Genomic DNA, 24064 nt, shown 5'->3' on the forward strand with positions numbered 1-24064 from the left:
GAACAGAAGTGCATGAACTAAAAGCAGAAAACCTCTGATAGCACACTATGTAAAAGCACATGTAGATTCATGTGCTCAAGTACAGAAATGCATTTAATTTGCACAAAATAATACTTCCAAGAGAGCAGGAGATCCTTATACTGGGAACACAGCAAACAGCACTAGCTAATAACCTATTAAACATTAACCTCCAAAAGTCTGTTAAATGCAGGCTCTGGCAAGAAGTCTTAATTGCACTGGGCAGAATGCACACAAATATATTTTTCTGGTTCTCTAAGAAAAGATCTTATTTACAGTTTATTCCAACATTTGCAAATGCCCTGCCCCTTCCCTACTGTTCTTCAATTCATGCTGGTTTCTACAAGGCAAACATTACTGTAAGATTATACCACTCCTCCTACAAACTGGCTGTTTTTTTTCTAACTGTACAAGACATCTTTATATTAATTAGGACAAGGGAAAGAACTCACCACCATTAACATGAAAGCTCCAAATTGAAAGACAAAACCTACTAGGAATATCATGCAGGCCTAATAGTCACAATTTCAGGCTGTCCAAGTTCCTAGGCTACATTTGAAAACTTACAAACAAACAAAACCAAAATTTCAAACACAGTTTAAGTTGCGAACCCACTGCTGTCAAGTGTTTTGCTCTTGCATAGTAGCTTGTGAAGAACTGGCAGTATGTTTGATTTTACCCTTTAAAATCCAGAAAGTAGAAAGAACATGCTCATTTCCAATAACATGTTGTACTTCAGTAACTAAGTATATTTTGGAATATATTTTGTTTTTCTAAACATCCTGTGAACTTACAGATCAAGAAGTCAAGTCAATTAAGATATTTCTGACCACAGTTAAACTGATACCTAACTCTACTAGCATAGATTAAATAACTGTACATGTTCAGAAATCTGACTCTTGCTCTCAGAACACTCTTTAGTACTGGGATTCAATAAACCTAAATTGTAATTTTCAGATGTAAATATTTAAAGTCAGGCACTTGCATTCCACACAGAATAGTGAGACTGACACCATTTAGTCAGGTCACACTTGCAAGGACTTAAAAGAGCACTTGTCTGTATGCATTTCTGTTAAGGAAGTAAGCAATTACACCAACCTTTGTATTTGCATTGAAAAAAATAACATTATTACATAACGACCTTTTTGCATTTCAGTGCATCTTTGAATTACTGAAGCTTGAGAATTCTTTGAGATTTCTATTTATTCATTTTTAGCACTGCTTGTGAAATTCATGAAACAGTGGAAACAGTGGGATGAAATCTGTTGTGCTTTAAAGCCTGATTTACCTTAAAACCCATGACATGGCTCCTGTACAACTGGGATAAATGAACTTGGAGCCACAAAATGACTAGCATGGAGAAGTACTACCTGAGCATCACTTTTCTAGAACATTACAAATCTCCAGAGAATGCTCTAAGAAGTATGGCATATTAGCAATTGCAAACTTTCCATTCTCGTGTAAAGAAAAAAATCTCCAGTGCAGCAGACTGGATACAAAACAAACTTTGTTTTGTTCAACTGTGTGTACTCAACAATCAGTGTTAACTGTTTACACCTGGAAAGTTACCCAAGCCCTGCTTACTGTCAACAGCTGCCAGCAATCACCTCTCCGTCTCACACCCTGCAAAACCTGCTCAAACTAGAGTACCTGCTCACGTTGGCATCAAGTCCCACCACAGTTAATAAGAGAAATTTTCTATCAAGAGTACTTGGGCCAAAGTAAACCATCAGCATCTCTACAGGACACTGTCAAATCCAGGTTTTGAACTAAACTTCTCTAATGATTTTCATGCAAAAATTGACACGGTCACAGAGAAAGCCAGAGAACATTTGATTTCCTAACTATGACAGGCAGTATTTATTGGCAAATTGTGCAGTCAGAAGTCTATCAGCATAAAGCAAAGTTTTCAGTCATTTCCTACATCTGCAAATGTGGCAAATGTAGAGACCTGCAGCTCCTCCTAACCTTACACTATAATAATAAACTGTACTAGTTCCCTTATCCATTGCCATTATTAAGTATTAATAATTATGTGAGAGGGATTCATACAGCATACTTGCATCTTACACTGTTACTTCTCTTGGATACAAAGTTCAAAACAGAACAGAACACTATCCTCACTTTTATCCTTTTCAACAAAATGTTGAATAGGCATAAAAATTGTTATGTTTCAGCCTCAGTCAACTCTAGTCATGAAGCTACTGACCTGTGCAGTCAATTTAAAGTCTTTTGTATTTGTAGCATGCTACCACACTAACACAAGACTTTAACTGCAACTGATTATGACTGCTTAAGGAAGGATTTAGAAAAAAAAGTAGCTACTAAAACCAATGGTTATACATTGTGCTGTATTTTAATGACAATAAATTTATTTGTTGATAACATAATATTCCCAGTTATCTTTGGAACAATCTCATTATTAATGCTGTGTTCATCCTCTCTTTCCTGCTTGATTCAGTAATTAATCTGCTTCTGTCTCACACACTGCATAATCAGAGGTAACTGTCCTGTGGATTTCTCAGTTCAAGTTTTAAATGCTTCTAGAAAGCACCAGATCTATTTTTTAGCTGTTAACATATAGAAGACCACTTTAATTAAAATAAATTTGAACTTTTATAAATGCAAACCTTTTTCTTAATTAAAGCACAGCCTAGGTTTTTTTTTTTTTTTTTTTTTATGGAAACAAGAAGTCAGAGCCCCTTTTGCAATAAAGAATGTGCCATTCTGACTTCACCAAAATGTCATCCAATTTACTTCATCACAGTGTTTGGCCTTGTGCCCCAAAAGAGAAAAGCTATTATATGGGATTGCTCACTGACTCTGTGCAGGGGCTTTGACAGAAAAAATAATTGTTGTCAGCACAGTGATTAGGGTTGCAAATACCAGTGGTAATTTTCCACCAGGAAGAAAATCCCCACACACCGTGGTAGCTTGTAAGGGTCATGGGTGGTAGAAATGTTCTGTTGGACTGCTCACTATGCCAGTTCAAAGCAGAGAAAAAAAAAAAAAAAGAATAAAAAAGAAATAAAAAAGAAAAAAGCATCAGGTACCCTTTGACACTAGTGAAAGCCACATTTGTAACAAATAGAAGGAGTCAGTTCTTCACGAGAGAGGAAGCAATTTGTGGCACACTTGCACAGATGGTATGTTGGAAGCAAAAAGCTTACACATGTGCAAGAGAGATGCGAGACAATTACTCTGGACATCACTAAATACAAAAACCCTATAAAGAGCAGGAAAACTCCTGAGAATAGTCACAAACTGAAAAAAATGGAGGAAACACCTTGCTGCCCTATCCTTCTCCTCCCTTGTCATCTGCTTATGGGCAGCGTTGGAAGCAGAACACTGGGTTAGATGGATCTCCAGTGTGAGCTAGCACAGCCACTCTTATGTAGGATGAGCAGACATTAAGAGGATTATTCAGTGAATTCCATGCTGCAAATGACTGCAGGAATGATGCATTAGCTGATTGCATGAGGACAGACTGCAACAGCTGACACTTTACTGGGTCAGCAGCTGTACAGCACAGAGAAGGGAATATCCTGCTCCCTCCACGTAACACTGCAGTGCAGCCTTTGCCTCAGGTAGGTGTCACCACGGCCACACCTGTGAATGTTCCCAAGGCTACAACAGTGTTGTGCATGGAGCAGTGCAAAAGGAACAGTGGATTTAAGAGTTCCTGACTCTCCCTTTATTTGATGCTGGAGTGGCAAATGCAGCAGTGCTGTCAAGGGTGCCAAAGTGTTACAGCACTGCTCTTCTCACTCACAAAATGAAGACAATATGTTCTTCATTTCATTCTTTGCATGGCCTTCCCCTCTGTGACCATGCAAAATAGCTCACAGCTGATTAAGGCTCCAAAAGACATGCAAGGTATCAAATAATTTGTATTTCTAAGACTAAAATCGTGTGGCCAATGGTATGGAGATCTTCAAAGGCATTTTCTAATTCACATGGTCACAGGTATTTTTATGAATGTTAAGTGGATGGAATAACTGATTTTTATTCAGTTATCAGTTCAAAGAGTTGTCATTCAGTTGCACAGATACCTTCAGGAAAAATACAGAAAATTATTACACATGAAGAGTATCTGAAAAAACAATCTCCTCAATGTATTAGGCATTCCTTCCATTTTGTACCTAGAAAGTGATAAAAATGTAATTGTTAGAAGAGGGAACAATGTCAGTAAATCATACTAAACAAAACTGGTAACAAACATTGAAACATCTAGTATTTATAAATAAGTGTTTTGCCTTGGTTAATATTACCATAAAAATACTGGATCAGTTTCTTTCTGTCTGCTGTTCTGCCTTGCTATCATTTACACTATACTTTAATAACCACAGTTCAGCAAAGCTGCTTCAGATAGAAGTGATAAAAAGGAGAATCTCAGTGTTGGCAAAAGAAACGTATCACTGCTTTTCAATATAAAACTAATACCCTTTTCAGTTCTACTTTCATTTCCTTTTGTTCTCCTAAGACTATTTATATATATGACCTTTTACCTGAGACCATAGTTCTTAATAAACAGCTAAAAGCTACTCTGTTTCACATCAGTACAACCTTAACCTACTGCACTCATTGCCATAAAACACGTACAAAGGTCATGAGTTGTGATATGTAAGCAATAGAGAGATGTGGAAATCCCTTCTTTTTAGAGAGGTCTGCAATATGTGAAAGGAAATGACAAACATAGTAACAATCCCATGATGCACCTCAATGCTACCAACCCCATCTGTGGAATATCATGGTATTTTCCATGGGAAAGAGTAAAATGTGTCTCTACCCATGCAGAAGGACTGAATACTACAAGAAGTTAAACTGGTAGTGCCAGGATCAAACATAATTCCAGAATTTGTAAAAGGTTACAAAGACTTTACTGAGGGAAAATATTTATTTTTCCATGCCCATCTCCACAATCTGCAACTAAAACTATGTTATCAACACTGTTTCCAGCACAAATCCAAAGTTCAGCCCCATACTAGCTACTATGAAGCAAATTAATTCTACCTCAGCCTAAACCAGCACACCATCATATATAAACTGGAAGGGGATTAAGGTGTCAATGACACACCCCATAAGAAGCTTGTAGCAGAACTTAACATCAAAAAAAACCCAAATTGAACATTTACAAAGTGTCACAAGAAGACTTCTTTCTTGCTGGGTTTACCTAACTCTATGTGTATGTGCACAGATGTGTTCAGTAACAACAGAGCTCACATCTGTTCAGGGGAACATTTTATTCTATTTTTCAGTTTTGAAACTGGGATCTGATTTATCTATTCACTGTAATATTATTCATAAATGGAAAATGGCTGATCTAAAAGAGAGCTGTGACCTAGATATGGGAAAAATACCAGCTTTCCAGATCTGCGTCTCACATTACAGTTGCTTAAACTCAGTCTTGAAAAAGCTAAATTGCATTTTCAGATCTAAAAATCAAAATACTCACAAGGAAAGAAGTTTTTCACAATGGAATTCATTGAATGTTACTTTCAAAAGAAATACCTGATCTGCAGTAAATTAGGGAGTCTTAGTGTCTCTATATTGTTCTAGTTACTTGTGTAAGGTTCTCAGTGCACAAAGAACAGACCCCTTTCTTAACACTGAAACTGAGAAGTTCACTGCTGGCAATTAAGGTCAAGTGCTGCTGAGATCTGCTGGACACATCAGATTTTTAAGAGCATACATATCCAGACTTTAGGAGCATCTGGTCCTGCGCATCACATGCTCCTGTTGCTCTCAGACTGCCCTGAGCCCAGTTTATGACAACAAGTTTTGAGGCACTAAAAGTGCTCCAGGCAGAGCAGGGTGCACTAATCAACTTCTGGACAAACTGTGATCTTCACAGTACTCACAGGAAGGGTTTGAAAAAAACTCATAGAATTTACTGTCAATGAGCATTTCACTGCTCTTAATATGGGAAAAGGAATTAATTTAGGGCTGACTCCTTCTGAAGCTCTCACCTTCAGAGTTTTCCAGATGAAGCTAATGGCAGAGGTCAGCAAGAATTAAATGTCACAGACAGAAAAATCTCTTACACTTCTTTACTTTGGGTCAGTTCTGACTGCCTGCAATGTGTCCTTGTCACAAAGACAACACTGACTGCTGATTTATACAGAAGGGATAATGCTGATCATTCTGTGTAACCTGATTAACCGAGTGACTAATTAAGGAGAAGCAGAATAAACACTGAGGAATCTAAACAGGAGGAACTGAGATTTGTTTTAGCTGAACAATTCTCACCTTCTTGCTAATCTTCTTTTTCCCCCATGGGTACAGCAATGATGCTCAGCAACAGCTGGAGAAGCTCACATGCTTATTTTACTGTAGCCTGTTTCTTGGTGCTGACTTTGATGACTCCCTTTTGAAAGATAATGATGTACTGCCTGAGATGGACTGCTTCCAAGTGCTAAATCATAATGTCATACCCCTCCAAAAAAACAAATCACCGAAATCCCCATAACAAAACAAACAACAACAAAAACCTCAAATAAACCCAAATCAATAAGAGACAATGAATGAAAAACACTTCAAATAAAAAAAAAGTGCAAGTACAGAGCAGGACATACACATATGGATCTTATTTTCCCTACATTTTAGCTATGTGGAATTACCATAGGACAATGATAGTACCAATAAGTATTTGTTTCAAGAAAAAAAACTGTGAGAGACCAAAAGCAAAATTCTTAAGCACCTCAGCTACAAAATTTGTCAGCTATATTCAAACAATTTACAGTATACTAGAAGTATAGACAGCAGGAGGGAAAGAGACATTTGTTATGCACCTGTCTTTCCCTTGTATGTCCTGAATCTTGGCAAATTTCTTCTCATAATGTGTTAAAATTAAAACATGGCTGGTGAATTTCTAGCAAAAGAAGTACCAGCATAATAATTTATTACAAAGTTTAGCATTAGCATATTTGTGTAAATATTCAGGACAGCATTTAGCAACACCACAAGTGACAGATTTATAATCCTGTAAATGCTTCAGTGAATTTCAAGAGCAGAAACATTCTGGTTTAATAATACATACACAGGGTTGTCAAAGCCAGCAGAGCTAGAAGCACTGGAAAGCCATTTCAGAATTATACAAGGAATTGTTCAGGGTTTTTTTTTACTTGCCTTTCTGAATCACAGCCTAAACATAACTGTCTTCCTCACTCCAGACTGAATTTCCTATAGGTGAAGGGTTTGAAGGCTTATAAAGTTTCCCCTACAAATCTCATATTGCTCATTTCCCATGAGCTCACATCTTAAAATGTCATTCTGGCTGAATCACTATACACCCTTACTATAAACATGCCCATCTGCTCGCTGGTGGACAACTGCAATGTGAATTCTAGCTGAAGAAACGCTAAACAAAAAAAACGGAGACAGACTTCCACAGGTGCTCCTTCTCCTCATGCACTTTCCACCCATCTTCACATCTCCCACGTGAACCCACTCCTACTCTTGGGGGCTCCTTAGTCCACGCAGGAGCAAACTGGCATGACTTGCCCAAATAAGGGGACGCTGCAGAAAATGGAAGTGTTTGTTCAGATCTTTGGAAAGGATTTCCAATGATCCATTCCCGCTGTCACCTGATGGGAAAGAATTAATCCAATACTAAAAGCTGACCATTAACACGATGCTAAAATGGTCCCAGACATGAAAGAAGAATACAGGAAACTACCACGACCCCACAGGCTTAGCCAGGGCAGTGTAACATGGATTAGAAACTGATGCCTTTTTTCCTGATGCAAATGAGGGGCTGCTCCTCTGTCTGCTGAGTGTGTAACCCTGAGATGATAGGGATAGGGACTTATTTAGAGGGAGCCCATTAGTTGTGAAGTTGGTGGCTTCTCAGAAGTTTCTCCCAGATCTTTTCAAGGTATTAAAACCTCATGCTATAGCTGAGGAAGGGAAAGAAGCATCTGTAAATGAAGATCTAACTTTGCTCGTGGCGGGAAATCAGCTAAAACATTGTCGCTTTCAGTGGAGGTGGAGCTTTAAACTTAGCTGCAGAGGGACCAGTCAAGCCAAGATAGAGAACTTTGTGACAATCTTAACTTTCCTACTCTCCTCAGGGACAAAAGGCTCAAATCTTACCTCAGTATGAATGATCTGCTCAGAGTGTTCAGTGGGAAGGAGCGAGCATTTCACTTTAAGCTAAGTTAGCTGGAGCACTCTCCTTGACAAAACAAAAATGCACTTTGGGGTCTTGCCTGCCTGGGACGGGAACTGTACACTTTGAACACACCAAACACCCAGAGGTGCAGCCACACCTGCAGCAGGGGACTGCCTGCACATCAGAAATCTCAGAGCAGGCTTGCACAACACTGTGCATGCACTTGTGCTGCCATTTAAAGTGCAAAAATCTACTCTCTCAACTCATCCTCCCCACTGAAGTGGCAGCTCTGGCTAGAAGACTGGAAACAAACAGGATAAAAATGCAGGAAGGTAACTGCATCTAAAATAAGAGTTCTTTTGAAACTATGTGTTTTTGCAAGAATCAGCAGGAGACCAATTTCTGCAGCTCTTCAGGGATTGAAACCTGCCTGTTCAGAGGTCATAAGAATGCACCTACAATATATTCAAAATGATAAAACTGTACATGTATTTACTTGACTTTGTAGGATCGACTTTCAGTTTGATTTTAATGTTATAGTACAATAATATTATTTTAATGTTGTATTAATTTTCAAAATGTACTTGATTTTTCTTCTGCATCAGGTGAACAGGGTATGTATTCTACCACCCAGCTGGGGAGGAATGGGAAAAGCCTTTTCCCATTCCTGTCCCAAACATCAGGATCAAACCAGGAATAGCATTACATCCTCATAATGTCAGTGTTTGTGTGCCAGTGCAAATATTTATGTGCTCTGAGCTGACTGGTTCTTGAAACTAGAAGTGCTCTGTCAAGAAGGCATTGGAGGGAAAAGGTCAAAATACAAGAGAAAAAAAAAATATCTTGTAACCCTGTATGACTAGGTAATAGAGTATATGTTTTATTTGAAGACAATACTGAGCTATAAACCATGCTATTAAAGGAGACATGTTTTACCTCAAGCCAGAGGAAGGAATAATTCTAGAAATCTCTCAAGAGCATGTCTCATCATAGTCTGCCTGCCCAAATTTCCCTTGCCCCTTGAACTACATAAAAATCTTCACTGCCTATCTTTGATCATTAGAGAAGCCTAATGACCGTTATTCCAAGATCCCAGCTCATTCCTGTTGTAGCAATACACCACTGGCTAGCGCTACAACGTAAGACTACATGCAGCTGCAGTTCAAACAGCCATTCAAGACCTTTGTATATTAAAGGTCCTTGTTCAAAATTATAATTTCTGTGGTTACCATAGGTTTTGTAAACCTATTTCTTCCAGAAGATTGCAAAATTGGCAGTATTGCAACTCAAGACTGACTAATAGTTCATTATATGAATTGGCACTCAGTTTACTAATACAAAAATCTATCAGGACCATATGGATTCACACTAGAAATTCTATTCCAAAGCAAAATATAAGCATTATTTTATTAGGAACCCCTGGTACATTTATAATGTGAAAATGCACAATAGTAGATGTACTATCAGAAAATTAACTGTTTACACACAACACTGCCTAATAAAAACCAGGTATTTATGATCCTGACAATGTGACCACAGAGCAAGCACCTAATCAGAATGTTCAACCCACTTCAGCCATTTCTCTCTAACTAGCAGAGCCGACTGATCAACAGACTGAGACTCTTACTGACTTAGGAAATTAAAGTAAAGCTTGGATTAAGAACTGCAGTAATAGCTGACTGGAAATGAGACCTGTAGACTCCAATAAACTCCAGTTTATTTCAGAATTAAAAAAAAAAAAACAATAAATCAACCCCCATAATTCTTCTATTATAAGGCATTTCCAGATATAGATACATTTCTGAAGAAAGCACATGTTATACTTCCACCTACTGGCCACCAAACTGGATAATCATCTGGTATCATTCTAATAGGTGGAACAAAATCCTTAGAGGCAAGGTGTCATGAACCTGACAGTCCAATTTCCCACTGAAAGAGAAACTATTCTAAGACAATTTTTTTTTTGCTAAAATTGTACTTTAAAAAATATGTAGATGTTTCCAAAGAAACACTTTCCATAACTTCCAATTATAATATTACAATACACCTGAGCAATGAGCAAGAGGAGGCTTTACAGCCCTGGGAAAAAAGCAGGGACTGAAATGCAGCTTGCAGAGATTTCCAGCTGCCTTATTTTCTGAATTATGATCCACTGAGAAAGAAAAGGAGCTAAGAAATCCCTTTTACCTGGCACAGCTTGTCCTTCCCAATGACTGAGCAACCTTTGAAAGAAGAAATATAACTGGGATTAAGGTGGTCCTGTGCCTCCTCAGTGCATGTACAACAAGAATGGTAGTTCAACTATCAACAGCCCTACAAAAATCGCGTCTTTTTCCCCATCTCTAACACCAACTAATTTTCAGCCTCCTTAAAACATATATTTTTTTTAAGTTGCCACAGTCTGTGCCTGATTCAAATGCTCTTGCTTCTTCTGGAAGCCTGCAGCATTGTTGATTTCCCCTAGATATGACCAACACACTAAACAAGATGCAACTTGCTCCACTGGAGCTGTTTTTCCTTTCCAGTACACTGCTCCAAGAGAAGCTTGATGCTTCCATGACTTCATCTAATGATCCACATATTCTTGTTTTCATTTGACAACAAGAATAGTGGGACAGGGCTGTGGGAATTCAGAGAAAAACATAAACATGGAAAAGTGAGGAAGTGAAGGCAAGTGAGGAAGTGAAGTGAGAGTGAAGGCAATCATGGGAAAGGTAGCAGTGTAGTGACTCAGGGTGAAGTGCTGGCAATACAGTCAGGGACGTGGGGGAAGGATGATGGAATACCCAACAAGGAAGTGAATGAGGTCATCTAAATCTCTCCTCACCCTCTTGCTGTTCCCAAAACAGAAGCTAAAAGAAGTCAAATAAATGCATATGAGTTTGGTAAAAGGCAAGTCTACAGTTTCTTCACTTTGCTTGCCATTCACTCCCCCATCCCACCATCATTCATGCTTGAATGCAATACCCTTAAAATCAACAGGGCCTAAGTTTATAAGAGCACTGTCCTAAGCATCCTACATTCTTCAATCCTTACAATAGGATTATTTGGAAAATTTCTACCCACCTACCTGCAGATATATCAATGGCTTTTCCAGAAGCAGTAACTTTGCCTACAAACAGCTTGCTGTTTTCTGGACACTGTGACACAGGCCATGCCAAATAATTCTCTGAAGCATTTGTTCTTCTATAACACAGACCACCTTCTACTGTATGTAATGGTTCATGCATTAGCAATTTGGCAATCACTTTTCTCTACTGAATCTCATTATCACTTGGTTTCCTCTTCAAGTGTACCATCTCTATTATACAAATTGACTAGGATAGGGGATATTTGCTAGGATACAAAAAATGTAACATTTAAGAATAATATGAAGCATCCTTTCATAGAGCCACCTGACAAATTTCAAAAAACCTTCTTAGTACCCTTGCTACATGAAGTTAGATGATTGTATTTTTTGTGTTTGAGTATGTGCCTTGATTAAACTAGAAAGTTCCCACCCAAATTAGATGGACAACAAACAAGGTCAAATTTTTGCAGCAGGCTACAAGCAGAATTTGGAAAATATCACAAGGTCCAAAGATGCAAACACAACATGAACCTTTGTATTCAGGCATGTCTCTCTCAGGCAATCAACTGTCTCTCAAGGCAATGCAATGGGCAACACTTCCCATCTCACTTGAGTAATTACATCTTTTAGCATATTTTTTTTGGAGTAATTCTGATTGTCATCATGTAATTTGATAGCTTGTATCTCTCAACAGCTGTGGGAAATTTCCCAGATCTCCAACTTCGTGCAATTCCAATTATTACTAAGTCCTTAGAATTGAAAGACTATCTTGACTTTCGGAACTGGCTGAGGCTTGAAGGAGAAGGAAATACATCTGAAGCTTTTCTTCTGGGCCCTGTTTTTTTGTTTGGTTTTTTTTTTTTTTTTTAATATGTTCTTTTCCTAGTTCTGTTGCTGAAATCACCACCAGTGGCTAAATATCACTGTCACTGGCCAAGCAGAGCACTTCCACTACCCAGAAATTACTGTGACACTGGACAGCTACCAGTGATTCTACCTCCTTCCACATAAGCATTTCAGCTGAGTGCTAGTAACAGCTAAAAGACAACTAAATACAGCAAAATACTTCCTCACTGATTCACCATGTAAGAAAACCAGCAACCCTTCTAAAGGCAGCTGAGCCCAACTTATACCAATTAAGCAGACCCTCCTGTGATACATCACAAAGGCAGAGATGTTATCAGCTGATTTCATCTGAATGGCAGAACCTGGGCTCACACCAAACTTCCTGTTCTGTCAAGGTCAGAGACACTGTATTATTATAACTTGTTTTCCAACAACTTCTATTCCAGACAGTGAAGGCTAAAGTGATTTTATCAGTGGGTAAAACCCTACCAAGAATACGCACATAGTTCAACCCTTCCAAACTCAAGAATTCACACCCTGTAAGAGAGTAACTATCAGCACAGTTAACACACAATAAAAAATGAGGCAACTGCAAACCATCCTCATAGCTATTTCCTGCACAGACTTGAGGTTGCTTCCTGTGGTAGAGACAGCACAAGCCAGAACAAGGCACTTTTGGCTGCCCCACTCATCAGCTTTTGAATTTTAGAATCCTTTGATGTTACACATGAACCCTCTTCCCACCAAAGGCGTAATACTCTAACTACATCACTTTAAGAGCTCAAATGTACTTACTTCGAAGAGTAACTCTTATTTAATGCTTCTCTTCAAGTGCATTCAGAAATGGCTGAGTCAGAACACCTGACTTTTAAACTCAGGTGCATGTTTGAGACAGGCAAACTTCATGCAAAGGCAAAGGTTAGAAACCTCACACTGTCCGAGAGTACCAAAATTCATCATCACTGAAGTACACAATAAATTATAACCATGTCAGAAACCCTGAACACTTCCTAGAATTATTCTGCCTCCTCATTTAAAAACATTTAAATTTCAGTGAATATATTTCTTGCATAAATGTGTAGCCAACAAAGAATAAGATGTTTAATAGAATGAACTTCCAGACCAGTCATGAAAATTAGCCTACCAGCAGAATCAGTGTGAAAACTGCATACCAATCAACAACACAGAACATTATTACAAGAGTCTGCCTTCCACTTCTCTAAAAGATCTGAACTGAAGCTTGAAATAAGCCTGAATTATTGATTTGCTGTGAGAAAATGAAATATTAGGTATACTCACTTTTACCAAAATTATTTTTGCTAGCTCTTCACATACAGGCTTTTCTTCGTCCTTCTTCAAGCCTTCTAATTCAAACAAAGTATTGTAATTTTCCAGCATTTTTGCCATTATCTTGTTGCAGATCTCCTGTTCCTTTATTCCTTCAAATCCAGAGGGCACACTAGAATTGGAGAGATGACAATGCAGAGTGTTACAGGGACTCAACATACAAAAGGTCCTGCAGAGGGTCTCTGTAACATTTCATTTGTGGATACAGGCTGGGTGGCAGGCGCAGGAAACTTTGAATTTGAAAGGAGGTCTGTGCCTATGTTGGTAACAACTATCACAGTTTGTTTGCAGTTTTTCTTATTGATATAAAATACCAGACCTGTTGGCTGATCCACCCTCTCCACAGAATCCAGGTAGGGGTAGAATTGAGACAGCCACCAAATGAGGTGCCACCAACTCTGCTGTATGTTGGGTTTCATGACCCACAGGACAGACAGCTCGGGCATTTAGATGCCCTGAACTGTTAATTCAAGAGTCAGATTCCTCCAAAACCTTGTTTTGATAACCTCAAAGGTACACTAGAAGGATAAGTGAAAAAAATAAGAAATCCCATATGCTAAGCAAAACATTGAACATTACACAAGGTCTTTGCCTTCAGACGACTCAATGCTGTACACCAGATTTTTTAATCTAACTTTTGAGTTATCATTTCTTTTGAAAGTAAGGTCATAATTCAAAGGGCCTTCTAAAACATGGAGATGGATGCTGCCTTCTGCAGAAGACCCTAAAAGATTAATACAAAAACTGGCTCCTAAGCTCATTTTCTGGGACAATAACCAACTACTTGGCTGCTGATGAAGTAGATTCTTTCTCTCTTGAAACAGGCGCCCTTTGCAGCTTACCACAGATCTTAGAGGCACACAGAAGAGGGAAGATAATGTATGTATCTGCATGTTTCCTTACGTATGTCACACAACTCTTTCACGCAGCAAAAAATGCATGTCACTCGCAATAGAGCTTCATAATTCATTGAAGCTTCTAGTGATCATCTGCTGGAAAGATAAACTTTCTGCACATTTTATTGGACAATTTTATTGGCCCCAAACTGACTTAAATTCCATTTTAATGCAAAAGTACAATATCTGCGAAATCTTCTTCTGCAATCATTCAGTGTTACCTATTGTACAGTATTTCCAGCAGACACAGTCTTCTCAGTAAGCCACAAAGTGGCTTCACAGATGTGAATTTCCTAAAGACCTTAAAAAGTGGCAGAGACTGATGATCAGGAGTAATGAAATACAGGAAACATTTAGAGTGAAGAGGCAGAGAAGCCAAAACAAAAAAAAAGTTTCAGGTACCTTTTGGCTGAAGACAAGACATTATGTGAGAAGAAAACACAACCCAAACCCCAAAGCAAAATAAATTCCCTCTGAGCTATCTTACAGGGATGTAACTTGAAAGTAAACCACTGCTTACTGCAAAGAGTAAATTGAAAATTACAAATAACTACCTACCCTAAAACTGTAACTGCAGTTTATTGGGGCCAAATGTACATTTCAACAAGAAGGCTCTGAAAGCTGATGCTCCCAGAAACTTGTCATCAAAAAGTGCCTTTTTGTAGGGGCTATTGATCCTTTTCAATGCTTTATTCATACATGTACATGTCAACAGGGAGAGTAACCCACTGTAGCAGAACACATCTTTGTAAACTCCAGAAGAGAGTCTTTAATGCTATCATTTCAACATTTAATACATGCTAGAATAGCAGGACCTGAATTTTAAAGGATTGAATTATTTTACACTGTAGAATAATGGCAACTGTAAAAATGTGTCAGTCTCAGCTGATTGATTTCTTTAGTGTGGAAGTTGGCCTCAGACTAAATGAAGAACAAATGGGACAACTTCTATTGATGGATGTGCATGTAAGCTCAGGCCAATTCACTTTGAAGAATGCCACATATTCACTAAAACTTAGTAAGTGGCCTGAAGAAAGTGTATGTATGCAGTAGGCCCATGCAATTATCCTGATTGAAGGAAACCCCTCTTGCCATGCTAAATGATGTGCTCCAGTGTTGGCATGTTGCAAAGCCTGCCTGCTTGCTAGCTGAGGCAAATCCTGACTATTACCTTCCTGATTTGTTTCTCCAAAATAGGGTACAACTTAAATAACGGCATCCCTATGAATCTTATTCCCAGGAAAAGGACTGAAAATGTAATAGAGCATGTGCAAGTCAAAATAAAGACTCCAGATAGCAGAATTTTCACCTAAGCCATATCTGCTGGGAAGTACAGCCAACAGTTGCCTATTGGCAACAGCTAATACAAAAAAAACTCTATCTGGCTGAAAAACAGTCCAGTCTATAAAGTTTCCATAAAGCATAAAAACAGTACTTAATTTCTGCCCAATTCCATTACTTTCTTGCCCTCCCTTCCCCACGCTATCTTGTCAGTTAAAATTTATTAAATCAAACCTGTGAAAAATCCAACATCCTATTTTGAACAATTCTGTATGATTAGGGTGAGATACATATGCAAAACACAAGGCTAAAGCTCGTGGCTTCAGTCTTTTTTAGCACCTCTCTCTGAGTGTAACTAAGCAAAGGACCATGAATTTATTTATTTTAATGGAAATTTAACATATTTTATTCATTGCCACCTCTCTGCCACTTAAACAGGCATATTTAACAAAGTTTCTAATATATCTCTCCTATAATTGCTATTATTTGACCTCAATCACGATAAGGATTATTACACTCTATGAACTCTCCATGGTGACATTTTCCTTTCAACAAATATATGCTGAGCTGAAGATAAGTTTATATTATAAGCACACACCACCCTGCCTATTTATACAAAGTAAACTCCATCTGCTGCCACACTGCATGATCTACCAGTTTGACTAGACTTTTCTGAAAATGTGTGTAAAAAAATAGCATTTTATTGCTATTCATTTTACAGCTCTACTCGTTCTGAAAAGTCATGACATCTACAAATGTCACTTCAACTGACTAAAAAAAGCCAGATCTGTGAGAAAATATTCTCTCACACTTCCACTTTCCTGATGCACACCCTAATTCTTGGAAAATGTTCATGATCATTTGTGAAGATCTTGTTAAAATATCACAGTATAAAACTGTTCATAGTCATGGTTCCCTTATGTCTATTTTCATGCTAATTAGGCATTACAACTGCGAGGCTTTGAGAGTTAGACACACAATTTACTCCAGTTACAAAATCCTCAACAGAAGGACTTCATCCCCTTACAGCCACATATGTACAAATTACTTCAGTAGCAGCACCAGAAGCATCAGTTTCACTACCACAAACACCAGAAGGGTGCCATAAACATGATATTTCTATAGTTATTTCTAGAAGAAAAAGGGTTGATAAGTTCAGATCTATCTTAGCGATTTGAACAGGGAAACTCCCACTGAGGTTATCACAGTGGCTTGCAAAGTCATCAGCAGACACACAGCGTAGGCAGAGCAGAAGCAAATTCCCTGGTGTCCCCTCCCTTAGATTCCCCAGACACCTGCCCTTCCCAGAGAGATGCTCTGAGTGATCTGTGATCAAAGCACAGCATGTCCACTTTAAGTATTTGGAAAAAATGTGCCTTGTCTAAATGAAGCATAAGCATTAACAGTATCTGCCACAGATAAAAAGGTCAACCAAAGGTACATCAGTACCACAAGTTTTTCAGGATATTAAAAACTGAAATTATTGCTGAAGTAATTTTAAAGCAGAAAAAGCAGTAGTTGTCAAAACATTACTTGGTAATCGGATCAGGCTGTCAGCTCTTCATTTCAAAATCTGATACCCAGCAGCATTTCACACTTCTGCACAATGTCCTACCAGAATGGCTGGCCCACCCAGTGCAGCTCCTGTCAATGCAGACCACACCCACATGTTCTTTGGGTTTTCCAGACTGAGTTCATGTCTCTTTCCACAGGGATGCTCAGGAAACCTTGTCTCAAAGGGTTAAACTACAGCAAGGGTCTCTCACAGCTTTTACTCAGAAGTCAGGTGACCTGAGGTCAGATTAACTCACTGTGCAAGAATTCCTTACATCTCAGGCATTTATTTAAATGAATTTACCTCAGGGTCTCTGTAAACAAGTTGTAACAGGCTGAATACAGAGTGGGCTTTCCAGACAGTGAACCTCCAGACTCTACTGAGAGCAGTGCAGTGACACAAACAAACATGACTGCATGTAGCACAGGACAGGCATCACCACAAAGCTCTGTCACCATCCACCACACCTGGGAAACTTGCTTCAAGTGGCCAGGAGGACCTGGGACATAGTAATCTGTCTATAATGAGCTGAACTGAGGTCACTGAACTGATTTCCCCAGGCAGCAACTGCTGACACTTCTCTGTCACAACTAAGAACCAGAGATTTCCATGTTAAGGGGTCATCTCATTATGAATTCCCAACAGTGCTTGACCCCACCCTGTCTGAGATGAAAGATGCATAATACCATTTCCTCAAGTGGCTTTCCAGAAGCAGCTTGCATGGAATGACAGCACTGTAATCCTAATTTACAATCACAGGGGGCTATATGTTCTATAGACTACTTTTGCTGCTTGTACAGTACCTTTTGTAGAGAAGCACCACAGACACCTTACCTTTTGCCCAGGGAATCCTGCCAGAAATGAAGGGACTCAAAGGACAGGAAACACTGCATAGATTTTTTGTTTCTCCAGCCTCGGCAAAACATTTTCATTAGTACATCAGATGCCCATGAGTCCCTCAACAAGCACAAGTGGAGATTTTGAGAGCAGAGTTGCAGTAATTTATAGAGGTTACAACTCGAGGCAGTATGTTCTGTGCCTCTAGGCGGACTTCACTGTGTCTGTAACAGATGCAACCTCGTGGCCATAACTTGTCCACTTCAGGTGATGAAAGGGATTTGTCCTAACACACCAGTCCACAAACTGGTGCAGCTGAAAACAGGGACATATTCATGTCTGCAGACTCTGCTGCAAGATCACAGTCTAATAAGTAGCTGAAGATACATCAACACTCACTTGAGACAGTTGTTCATCTCACTCTGTGTGATTCATTTACATACTCTGCATCATTTGCAGGATTACATCTCACCAATCTGGGTGAAATGCAATGACAGATACAACTACTGAGATTTTGCAGAAATGTTTTAGCTCCTGTGATACTGGAGAACCAACTCTGGGGCATGTACCTGCCTGCCTGTTAAAATCTGTTCCAGATTATTTTCTCTAAGCCTCGCTGGCTTAAGTAAACTCGGGAATTCTGTTCTATCAGCATTGCTTGCAAAATAATAAATAATTCATAAAAAATAATAGCACTAATAAATAATAATAAAACAATAGCACATAATAAATTATAATAATTAATAATAAAACGTAAAATGCAGGTAACACAGGTAACAGGAAGCAGTTAGAGCAATGCTGCCACAAAGGCTTTACTGACTGACTTCATTTATATGCAAAATCTTTTGCTTCAGCAAAAGCTCCATTTTTCATCACAAAATTACAGTGACAGTAGGCATCTTAGAGAGCACAACCTACATGAAGGGGGACAAAGGGCAGTCCATAGCCTAATATCCCCTTACAAAGTGCACTGCTATCATCTCCAAATATTTCAAAGGGGAAGCTCTTCAAAAACTCTCCTTTTGATTGTATTTGAGCTGTATTGCTGAGCTCAAATATTTATGAGTATTTAATGATTACGGATGACAACATTTATAGCCTTGCTATATTGATATTTTAAACTGTCATTATAGGCTTCAGCATACTGAATACTTACAAAAAATTCCTTTACAGTGCTGGAAAATGCAGTATTTAAAATCTATATGAACACTTTCTATATGAAAGGTTACGCCTGCATGCTCTAATTAGCAAGAATTCATGTTTAAACAACAATATTCAGTACTCAGTTTGCCCCTGATCCTGGATGCACATTTGTTTTGAAGACTGATGCAGGATTGGGGCTGCACTGCATGAAAACAAAGCCCATCCACATAATGCTCCAAAGGCCAACATTACTCACTGAGGACTATTAATTCAGCCCCTCTGCTTTCACTTCAGCTTTATATACCCAAGCCATGCAGGCTCCAAGGCTACTAGAAACCAAGGTAAGACATTCATGCATAACTTCAGATCAGATTTTAATTCTTTCAAGTTCAGCATCTCTGAAATACCTACATCTACCCTACAATCTACCATTTTCTCCATATCGAAAGATAATATACTTTTCTTGTTACCCTTCGTGCTATATAATCATCATACATAAATAACTGCATCTAATTCCAGTATTTTAACTAGACACCTGCATTTGCCAGCCATTTTTGGGGGGATAGAGCAATCCCTCACAACACATTTAATCTCTGTTGGAATGAAACACAACCAAGCTCACTGGGGCTTGAATGATGGAGGCCACAAACAGAGATCATTGAGAGAGAGCTGCAAAAAATGGTGCAAATCGATCCTCAGATTACGCTGTTATACCTCATGTCTTACCATGCCAACCAAAGGACAGGATAAGGGTTGCAGCTCCTCTGATACCCAGCTCCTAGAGAACAGAGAGAAGGAGAGAAAACCTCTCCATTTCAGCACAAGCTGTTAGAGCCAAGCAGAGCCCACATAGCAGGCCTTAACTAAGGCTATGTCTCTCCAGGAGCTGAAATTCAGGTCAATGGACAATAACTTCCTCCAAGAGTAATCACAATGCAAATGTTAATACTCTACATAGATTAGGCCAGTGACAGAAAAAACAGCTATTTTTGTTCCTTCGTGCTTGAAGCTCCTCCAGGGCTGTATTTCTCAATATACTTGACCTTTGCCTTCCATCACAATAAATCTGAACAAACCAAGTTGGGAGAAAACAGTGAACCAAATATCAAATCTTTTTTTGAGCTGTTTGACCTTGCCCTTTACATGTTCTTGTATCTTACATCACACTTCATTATAAGGAATGCAAACAGCCATTTTTTCCCTTCTATTAATTAGAAATACAGAAAGCACAAGATAATCTTTCTTAGAAAAAGCACTAGTGCAGTTTGTCAAACAGACAGTAAGGAAGCAGGGGAAGTACTGGATAAGATAAAAGCAATAAGGGTTGAAGGTTTAGGAGATGGGATACATTACAGAGGATATGATGTAGAAAAACAGAATGAGATTAAGGGAATTAAAATGAAATCTAAATATCTGGAAAGTGGCCAAGCAGCATGATTTATTCAACTGTTAAACAACTTCTGTTATGGAGTAGGAGATACTATGCTTAAGTAGCTAAATTGTCACTAAAAATACCTTGCCAAAAGAAGTCCTTCACTACCAGCAGATGGACTTTATCTTCTCTGACACTGTGCGCTAACTACACAAACTGACGTTACTTTTAGACATGAGTGTGAATTTCTGACAGAAAAATCTCAGTTCTCCCTGCTTTGGCAGTGTAATTGCTGACAAGCTGGATGCTGAGCCTTCTTTCCTTGTCGTGGAGAAACCCCCCATGCACTGCTCTGAACAATGCAAAGCGAGAGGAGCAATCACTTCAGCCTCCTGTCAACATTTAATTTTTGCAGCTTCTCCATGGGCTACCTGCAGCCAGTAGAGAGAGACAGCCCTTGCCAAGCAGGCTTCAGGCAGCCTTCCTCTGTAGCTCCGAAATGTGTTCTGAGGATCTCCTTCTGGATGCTTGGCCAACCAACTGGTTAAGCCCAATACCTAAAAACAGTACTGCAAGCTTTTTCCTCCCCCTATCAAATCTTTGTTGGTACAGATAGTCACAGTTCCAGCAATATAAGACTGCATCCATTAACACAGGAGAAAAGGGTATTTGAACTGTTGCTCACAATCTTTCTGTCTGGAGTACAAGAATGAACTGCCTTGAAAAGATCAGATCTGATGAAACACATAGCTGAAATACCATATGGTGAAACTTAGTTTAAATAAAAATCAACATCCCTAATTCTAACCTATTTGGGTGTTTTAAAAACACATTAGCCCTTTGGTAAGTGTGAAGCCTTGCTTTCAATGCCTCTTTTGCCACATGAGCGTTTATTTCAAGGTGTCACATCTGCTGGGCTGGTTATACTCACATACAGACTCATGAGCCTTTGGTTTTTCACCTCCAGTGAACTCTGCCTTCCTCAGTCTTCTGCAATGGAATGAGGTGTTTCCATCTCTGTATCTTGCAAAAACTCTTATATCTTTTCCATGCTGTCTTAGGAGCGTAGATCAGTTGTGGCAACAACTATAGAACTTTTAACACATACACCTTGGTTTAATATTAGGAACGCCAATTGCAATTCTGACCTGCAATTCTCTGCATTCTACACCAAAAAAATATGTACAGCTAATTTTTAAACTCTCCTGAAAGAAGTGATGAGTAAACTAAAAATTATTCTAATAGCCACTTGAGCTACAATAGCAGCTTGAGTCACAGAGATTTAGCTATTGAACTCAAATTCTTCTAATTACTTTCTTTGTTCTGAGTTCTGCTAATACATTTAGACAGGAATTCCCAAACTACCCATATGAATGCAAGTTTAAAAAGTTGTTTTGCTTTTCCTTGTCAGAAATTCACAGTATTGTGCTTCCAGTAATTCTCATATTCATGCATTCCCATGCATACTACAGTCTTTAGAGCATTTTTTGTTTTGGAGAGGAAAACAATTATTTTTAAAATATACTTTATCTTTTTGTACTAACATATCAAACGCTTTAATCCTGAAATTCACCTTCATCATCCACCAGCAACATCTTAAGATAAGGCAGCTGTGTAGTCACTAGGACAAGCTTTAGTTTAAGTGTCTCATCCCTCCATGTTCTCTCCCTAATCAGTGGAAAAATATATGCTCCTTAAAAAGACAGCAGGCAATATCTAGCCCAGGTACAAGGAACTGTCTCAACATATTACAGGAACCTAATTTCTACTTTCTCTCTTTAAAGAAAGCTGCGTCTTTCCAAGAGGGATAGATTAAATTAATTGCTTCACAAGACTGAGTTTTACTAGACAACTCAGTGTTAGTCCAGAGTGATGTTTTACAAAGATCAGTACAAATGCAACATTGATACAAGGAACTCACTTGTCTCTTCTTGGTGATATCACACACATTTCAAGACTGTTGACTGAACTAAACTGCTTAGGTGTCTCTCATGTCAAAGATCTTGGATGCCAGCCAGTGGGCTCATTGCAGAGGTGAAGGTGCTAACGCTGCACTGTATTACTGCAATGACTCAACAGAAACCTTCTCACTCAAGAGTGTTCTTGCATCTGGAAATAACTGCTCTGGCTACTGCTACAAGCTCCACCAGCACATAATACATGTCTTCAGCACAAGCACCCAGGAACTGCACCCATTGAAAGAACCCAGTAAAGCTATTGACCCCAGTAAGGAGTTTTAAGAGAGCAGTGGATCCCCACAAGCTCCAGAGCAGTTTCTGAATACACTAGGACAGAGAGAACACAATCATTGGCATCTGAGGGCAGACACCAGATCACAAGGCCAAACATGCAGACAGTATGAAGTATCCATCTCTAGAAATTATATAGCACCTGGGTGCTGCATTAGAGTCCTTTTCCACCAAGGATCCTTTGTCAAAGGCTTCTGGAGAGAAGCACTCATATCAACTGATAGCAAAGGAAGAAACCAGTATGAGTACAAGCCTCCTTGCACTGATACAGTCTGAAGGCCTTTCACTGTTATACTTCTGCTCTGCTACCAAAACAGCAATACAAAACTGATAAACAGTTTAGCAAACAGCAAGAGGAAATGGGAGAGCAATTCTACTTCCATTTGGCTCAAACACAGCTTTAGCACTGAAGTTTAACAGAGCCCCAGTCACTGCCTCCGTCTGATCACCCTGACAAAGTAGATTTCTGACATCTACATTTCTGGTCACCTGCCAGCCTGCCATAGTAAAAAGCCCAACTTACTGAAAGCAGTTTGGTCCAAATACAGTGGCAAGATTGCAAAGATTCATCCTGTTCTCTACGTGATGTTCAGCAACCTTTGTCAGGAACTGGCACAGGTACTTCAGCAAGCTGTAATGAGCATCAGGCAGTTCTTTAAGGAGTTCCTTCAAGTAACTTTCCTTCTGCATGTCGTTTCTAGAGTCTAGGAAAAAGAAGAGAAGAAAAAATGCATATAGTATGCATATAGTATATGCATATGCATATAGTTTTCTTTGTTGCTGCCAACTTAATTACATGGGTGAGCAAGCAGTGGGAGCTAAAATTCACTCCTACTTCTGCTCAGAGACCACAACTTCTCTGGGGAATGTACATGTTTGTCCTGAGGCTCACCCTGGCCACCAAGGGCGCCATTTCATTCTTACCTTTATGCCGTAACCTTTTTCCTGAGCAGATTGAGCAGTTACTAACAGTCAGCTAAGAGCTTTAAAACATGTTTATCCCCACCTGGCACAGCTAAATCTGCTTTAACTCCCTCTCTACCAGATCTTCAGATCCCATGCTCCTTATGGATCTCATCCCTACTTCCCAAACCTTTCTCATACTATTACTTTGCCTTCCCATGAAAACCTTGAAAAATAAGAAAGCAAGAATGGTAAAACAAAGGGTCTCCTGAAATGCACAGTGTTATAACAGCACTACAATACCTTCTGTGGGTGACAACTCTGCTACATATTCAGGAAGGGAAACTTTCCTTATGGGAATCAGACTGTTCTGATCACTGCCACACTCCAAAACGAGTCAAAATGTGGCCTTATGTTAGACATTAGCTTTGTTA

General features: G+C 39.0%; 1 protein-coding gene across 4 annotated transcripts in view; it reads right to left on the reverse strand.

Moving 5' to 3' along the window:
* Positions 1 to 24064, reverse strand: part of FAM13A (family with sequence similarity 13 member A) — a 132244-nt gene that overhangs the window by 89589 nt on the left and 18591 nt on the right. For all 4 annotated transcript variants that reach the window (XM_053939927.1, XM_053939930.1, XM_053939928.1 and 1 more), the window contains exons 4-5: positions 23251 to 23431; positions 13347 to 13506 (exon numbers count right to left, since the gene is read on the reverse strand). In XM_053939927.1, coding sequence (XP_053795902.1) covers positions 13347 to 13506; positions 23251 to 23431 — 341 coding nt within the window. The remainder of the gene's footprint in view (positions 1 to 13346; positions 13507 to 23250; positions 23432 to 24064) is intronic.

The sequence above is a fragment of the Vidua chalybeata genome, chromosome 4 (genome assembly GCF_026979565.1).
Source record: "Vidua chalybeata isolate OUT-0048 chromosome 4, bVidCha1 merged haplotype, whole genome shotgun sequence".
Taxonomy (NCBI): Eukaryota; Metazoa; Chordata; class Aves; order Passeriformes; family Viduidae; genus Vidua; species Vidua chalybeata.